Raw genomic sequence first — 7,482 nt, forward strand, 5'->3', positions numbered from 1 at the left:
TGTAACCCTCCGGGCTGAACCATTTCTAGTCGACGTTCATGGGACGTTAGAGATTTTTCAGAAATTAACATATTATAAATTGGCTTGTATTAAAATATTGCGGCTGTAAAATGTGTTTCTAATACGTATGTATTGGAAAACGATTGAATGGTATATGATGCGGCGCGTCAATCAACAATAAAATATGTTCGATATGGAACATGTTCCCCCATTTGTCGTGCTTAACTAGTCCATTAGAGCGCCTTCCAGAGATGACATAAAAGTACATTTTCAATATGCCATCGTCAAATATGGTTACTGATTGTGCCTGTATTTATCATTACATTATGTTACAACACAAACACTAGGGGAAAAGCAACATGTTGTTTCTATACAGTTTAGCTACTATTTGTCAACCCCTTGAAATCAAATTTTAAGAAATCCTTTCAAGATTTGCTTGGATTGCAAAATATTGACCTCTAGACACAAATGCTTGCATAACACAATTAGGATGCAACATATGCATAACATGAATTAACTTACAAATGTGCTCAGAGCCTACCTTCATTGTCCATTATCTGATAACCACCATGGCCTTGCTCTATGAACTGTAATACTGTAATGATGAATCACTTACATAGACGTATATAATAATCACTTAACCATAGTAGTCACTTCAAACTAAATCAGTGAAACAATACAACTTAGATTTTTTTTCCAGATTGCATTTGGTTACTGCCATATGTTGCTCTCAGGAAAAAAAGAGAATTGGGAAGATTCCAACCCTAAACAGGAATGTCGTAAAACGTAAATGTATCACTTCCCACTGAATATATGATTAGAAATCAATGCACAAACTCAATAGTTCACAGAAAACCCAAACAGATTTCCACACACAGTGATTGACACCCATTCAAATCAATGATTTGGTCATGCAGCCCAGGGCTTGGCCATCCAACTCAAATATTGCAAGTCAGACACAATCAAATTTGTGGACATACAATTGAGAAGTTTAAATGATTAAAGGCCCTGTGCAGTCAAAAACATGATTTTTCTATGTTTTTTATATATATACATACTTAAACTGATATATATATATATATATGTATATGTATGTGTGTGTGTGTGTGTGTGTGTGTATATATATATGTGTGTATATGTATGTATGTCCAGACTATGTCTGGGGTGGCAGGTCGTCTAGTGGTTAGAGTGTTGGACTAGTAACCGAAAGGTTGCAAGATCAAATCCCAAAGCTGACAAGGAAAAACAACAGTTAACCCACTGTTCCTAGGCCGTCATTGAAAATAAGAATTTGTTCTTAACTGACTTGCCTAGTTAAATAAAGGTAAAATAAATGTGGTTGGAATAATACTGTGAAATTATGATAATGCCCTTTTAGTGTAAGAGCTGGCTGAAAAGACCGCCTGAAATTTCAGCCTGTTTTGTTGGGATAGAGTTTTGGCCTACATGGTGACATCACCCGGCGCTTAATTAGTTAAGAAAGATAGTTCCAAACCTCTGCCAACAACAGCTAATTTACCCCTCCCCACTCAGACTACTCCCAGACAGTCCTAGCAAAATTTTTGCTTGAGCATTTGCTTTTTGCTAAGAAGCTATTTTAATTTCTTATTGACCATTTTCATATAAAACAATCACAGTAAGGTACTTATTTCTTACCCAGAAAGGGTTTGATATTGAGATAAAAACGGCTGTATTGGCCCTTCAAAGAAATCCATTACCTACAGTATACCATACATACTTAAACTGATCTATACATACTTAAACTGATCTATTCATACTTAAACTGATCTATACATACTTAAACTGATCTATGCATACTTAAACTGATCTATACATACTTAAACTGATCTATTCATACTTAAATTGATCTAAACATACTTAAACTGATCTATACATACTTAAACTGATGTGGTACATGATCATAACATTACAGTAGGCACATGTGCTCTCTAGTCAATAGTGCAACACTTTATCTTGCGAGACATTTGCGTATAAATTATTTCTGAAGCATCTACAGTATATAGGTCCTATAAAGGGTTTATTAATTATCAATGGTCTACACCTCTAGGCATGACAATGCTTAGTGCTTAGTTAGTAATTTATGTCTTTGTCTTTCACAGATTGGTGTTTTTCAGAAACCCAAATGCTTCCTCAATATTCTCATTTAGATCAACAATTATTGATCATATTTGGCCCACTGGCACTGGCTGCCCTGTAGTGTTTACATACATTGCATTCGGAAAGTATTCAGGCCGCTTGACTTTTTCCACATTTTGTTATGTTACAGACTAATTCTAAAATTGATTAAATTGTTATTTTCCTCATCAATCTATACACAATACCCAATAATGACAAAGCAAAATCAGGTTTTTAGAAATGTTTGCAAATTTAAAATATCACATTTACATAAGTATTCAGACCTTTTACTCAGTACTTTGTTGAAGCACCTTTGGCAGCAATTACAGCCTTAATAAGTCTTCTTGGGTATGACGCTACAAGCTGGGCACACCTGTATTTGGGGAGTTTCTCCCATTCTTCTCTGCAGATCTTCTTAAGCTCTGTCAGATCGGATGCGGAGCGTTGCTGCACAGCTGTTTTCAGGTCTCTCCAGAGATGTTAGATCGGATTCAAGTCCGGGCTCTGGCCGGGCCACTCAAGGACATTCAGGGACTTGTCCCGAAGTCACTCCTGCGTTGTCTTGGCTGTGTGCTAAGGGTCGTTGTACTGTTGGAAGGTGAACCTTCGCCCCAGTCTGAGGTCTTGGGCATTCTGGAGCAGGTTTTCATCAAGGATCTCTCTGATCTCTCCATTCATCTTTCTCTCGATCCTGACTAGTCTCCCTGTCCCTCCCTTTGTATCTCTGTTCTTTACTGACCAGATAAGTCAGTCAATACAGTCTTTGTTCACAGTCGCTGCTGTCCTTGTCTGTTCCTAAGGATATAACTGAGATGGGGAAACAATCTTTTTCCCATAATGCCCCTTCATCCTGGAACATGCTTCAAAAGATTTTAAAGTTAGGGGAGTTAGTGTCCTTGCCTGTTTTTAAGACTCTGATTGACAACACTGTTTGTCATAACCGCAATTGTTTCTAACACCATGATGCTGCCACCAACATGCTTCACCGTGGGGATGGTGCCAGGGCTCCTCCAGACATGACGCTAGTCATTCAGGCCAAAGAGTTCAATCTTGGTTTCGTCAGACCGGAGAATCTTGTTTCTCATGGTCTGAGAGTCTTTAGGTGCCTTTTGGCAAACTCCAAGCGGGCTGTCATGTGCCTTTTACTGAGGAGTGGTTTCTGTCTGGCCATTACCATAAAGGCCTGATTGGTGGAGTGCTGCAGAGATGGTTGTCCTTCTGGAAGGTTCTCCTATCTCCACAGAGGAACTCTGGAGCTCTGTCGAAGTGACCATCGGGTTCTTTGTCACCACCCTGACCAAGGCCTTTCTCCCCCAATTGCTCAGTTTGGCCAGGTGGCCAGCTCTAGGAAGAGTCTTGGTGGTTCCAAACTTCTTCCATTTAAGAATGATGGCCACTGTGTTCTTGGAGACCTTCAATGATGCAGAAATATTTTGGTACCCTTCCCCAGGTCTGTGCCTCGACACAATCCTGTCTCGGAGCTCTACGGACAATTCCTTTGACCTCATGGCTTGGCTTTTGCTCTGACATGCACTATCAACTGTGGGACCTTATATAGACAAGTGCGTGCCTTCCCAAATCATGTCCAATCAATTGAATTTACCACAGGTGGACTCCAATCAAGTTGTAGAAACATATCAGGATGATCAATGGAAACAGGATGCACCTGAGATCAATTTCGATTCTCATAGCAAAGGGTCTGAATACTATTTCTGTTTTTAATTTTAATACATTTGTAAAAAATTCTAAAAACCTGTTTTGGCTTTGTCATTATGGGTATTGTGTGTAGATTGATGAGAAAATAAATAATTTAATCAATTTTAGAATAAGGCTGTAACGTAACAAGATGAGGAAAAAGTCAAGGGGGTCTGAATACTTTCCGAACGCACTGTATGACACATGGACGAGACCTAATCCAGCCTTTCAGCCCAACCACACAAAGTAACAATTTCATTCCTGCCCTCGCCAACTGCAGGGGAATGGTTGTCATGTCCTCTGTTCCAGAGCCACAGTGGATGGACTACATCATGATGAAGCAGAGTGTCATAGTCCGTGTATGTAGGTGGCAGGGAAGTCAGGCGCAGGAGAAAACAGAGTGGTTAAAAAATTGAGTATTTATTTCCAAAACTAACTCCAAAACCCACGTAGAAAATAATCCAGGTAAACAATAACCCGTCGCACACCGATACATAAACAACACGTACATAACATAACAAACAATCACCGACAGAGAAATGAGGGGAAGCAGAGGGTTAAATACACAACATATAATTACTGGGATATGAAACAGGTGTGTAAAGAGACCAGACAAAACCAATGGAAAATGAAAAACTGATCAATGGTGGCTAGAAGACCGGTGACGTCGATCGCCGAACACCACCCGAACACCACCCGGTAGAAGTCGTGACACAGAGACAGATGCTGCAGAGGATACTGAGGCTTGGTCTTTACATTGGATCCCATGATGGACATTCAAGTGGATGGATAAACTCTTAAAATACTTATTTTAATGGAGATACAACCTGTTCTGTGTGTTTCGTCTGTAGACTTGAATTGGATCCATACGTCATTGATGCAAGCTGCTTGTAGTGTGTTCAGTATACCATTTGAAAGGATACCACAGTCCTGTTTGGTACAGACAGTTCCTGGATGACAATTTTAGTGAACATTATGTATTGTGAGATTTTATCTCTGTGTTAGGTCTATAAGTGGATGGGGCAAAGCACTAAGACTAGAGGTCTACAGAAAGAGAAATGCTGTAGTCATAACTGGTGAATATAAGCCTAAAACTGCTGGATGATTCCTCTAATTTGTCATCACATGTTATCACATTTCATTCCAAGATTGATTGAGCATAATCTGGAAAAGTGCGAAATGTTCAATCTTCCATTTCTCTAAATTGTATTTTTTAAACTGGCGAAGAGCAGAATCTTTGCATAAACTGGCATTGTTTTCCTTTTCCAGTTTGTTCCCTGCTGTTATTGTTTGACTTTTCCCGGCTGTTCAGAAAAGGTGCCTCCCATTATATTTTTAAATCTTTGTTAAACTGTACATTGGCTGCCTTTGTATCCCCATAATACAATGAGAGTTTCAGATAGAGTGGCTGAATATGTCTGGTCAGCCTATTTTCCCATACCAGGCTCAACACGGTTCATATTGTCCATTAAACAGAACTCATATTAATTATAGTCAATGCAGACTGCATGGCAAAGCATTTTTTTACAGATTTGCATTGGAAAGAGACAAACTATCCAGGGGTGAGTGGATTTTTAACTATTTTGTTAGGATTGTTCTTCTCTGTTTGTGTTTTCAATTGTTATGATAAAGGGAAAGGAGGAACAACCTTTTCTGCTGTTACAATTTCCTTTGCATTGTATCCCCCTCACTGATATGGGCATATTCTAGCATTATTGTGTATCAACAACAGCTGTTTGAGAAGTTATGAGATAATGAGTGATATTTTTTGTGAAATTATTTATTCAACCATCTTAGACCAGATAAGAAGTCATTTTCTCTCACTGTTTGCAAAACAGTAGAAAATGTTCCTTTACATACGCTACCGTTCAAAAGTTTGGGGCCACTTAGAAATGTCCTTGTTTTTGAAAGAAAAGCACGCGGGTGTCTTAATCATTCGGACTCTGCTGTTTTAGGTAGCAGTGCACTGAGAGGTTCTGATTCACATGCTTGTCCCTTCTCAAACCTCCCCACCCCTTCCACCAGGTTAAAACATGGGAGACTGGTCCATTCTCGGACGCTTCCTGTCCGAGGTGCAGAACCAATCCACAGTGATCGGCAAGATCTGGCTGACCATGCTGCTGATCTTTCGTATCCTGCTGGTGACCCTGGTAGGGGACGCGGTGTACAGCGATGAGCAGTCCAAGTTCACCTGCAACACCCTGCAGCCCGGCTGCAACAACGTCTGCTACGACACCTTCGCCCCCGTCTCACACTTGCGCTTCTGGGTCTTCCAGATCGTCTTGGTCTCCACGCCGTCCATCTTCTACATCGTTTACGTCCTGCACAAGATCGCCAAGGACGAGAAGCTGGAGATCCAGAGGGGGCAGGTGATGGCTGAGCGGACCGCCAAGAAAGTCTTTGGGCAGCTGGGAAGGGAAGGGCTGGAGAACATGGAGACTGGTATGCCCACCTACTGCCCTGGGTACTGGGAGGAGTGGGTTGGTCAGGAGGGGGTGGAGCAGAGCCTGCTGGAGGAGGACTATGGGGAGTTGGGGGGGGACCCCACTCAGCTTTCCAGCCAGGTGCTGCTCATCTACATCCTGCACGTGCTGCTGCGCTCCGTCATGGAGATCACCTTCCTGGTGGGGCAGTGCTACTTATTTGGCTTCGAGGTGCCCCAACTGTACCGCTGCGAGACCTACCCCTGCCCCACCCGCACAGACTGCTTCGTGTCACGTGCCACTGAGAAGACCATCTTTCTCAACTTCATGTTCAGCATTAGCCTGGGCTGCTTTGTGCTCAACATCGCAGAGCTGCACTTCCTGGGCTGGGTCTACATCTTCCGCATACTGTGCTCCGCTTGCTCCACCTGCTTCCGCCCTGAGAGGGACCCTGTGGGGCTGTACAACCACCACAACCCTCTGCTGCTGCAGCTCAAACACTCTCTGAGGGACAGGCTGGTCCTGCAGACTCCCACTCCCATGGCCCAGGAGAAGGCTGGGGGCCACCTGCTCACTCACGTCCCAGCCATCTCCTTTGAGACCGATTCTACTGTGGAGTGCACCTCCAAGAGGACTCCGGAAGAGAGGGACCGGGTTAAGGTTAAACTGGCCAACATGGCCAAGATGGGACGGACTAAGAAGTCTTGGCTGTGAAAGGCCAATTCTGTGTGATTCTCAATGTAGCATTTTCCACTTTTGAAACAACAATGGGAAAGACAGAGTTTATAGCATAGGTTGCTCAGATTGGGCATTTGGAGAATGAGAGTATACTCCTGATTCAGAAAGAAAGATTCAGCTTTATCATCCATACCATAGCCTAAATTACATAAAGAACATTCAAACTGTTCCTGAGTTTCAAAAGACAGAGAAAAGTAAAACATTTTGCAGGAATATTGTATACATTCAGTTTACAGTCATTATCTTCAGTCTGTTCAGGGTTCTTCAATACAAACACACCTGTTTCATAAAACATGACACGTTTTCACATTCTAACAATGTTTGTGGGATACTTTTCAATAATTCTTTGTAACTGTTGAAATACATAGCTGGCAGAGTAGTTTTGACCTGTGTGCAGACAGTCATTTATGTTGTCTAAAGGGACTTTGTCTCTTATAGCATTATTCTTTATCAGAATAATCTAATCTGATTGACTGGTGGGTAGTCACTA

General features: G+C 41.7%; 1 protein-coding gene across 1 annotated transcript; it reads left to right on the top strand.

Moving 5' to 3' along the window:
- Positions 1–5,864: 5,864 nt before the first annotated feature.
- Positions 5,865–6,968, top strand: LOC115206840 (gap junction delta-2 protein-like). Its single transcript, XM_029774019.1, has one exon. The coding sequence runs from the start codon at positions 5,865–5,867 to the stop codon at positions 6,966–6,968; it is 1,104 nt and encodes a 367-aa protein (XP_029629879.1).
- Positions 6,969–7,482: the final 514 nt, after the last annotated feature.

The sequence above is a fragment of the Salmo trutta genome, chromosome 13, assembly GCF_901001165.1.
Source record: "Salmo trutta chromosome 13, fSalTru1.1, whole genome shotgun sequence".
Lineage (NCBI taxonomy): Eukaryota > Metazoa > Chordata > Actinopteri > Salmoniformes > Salmonidae > Salmo > Salmo trutta.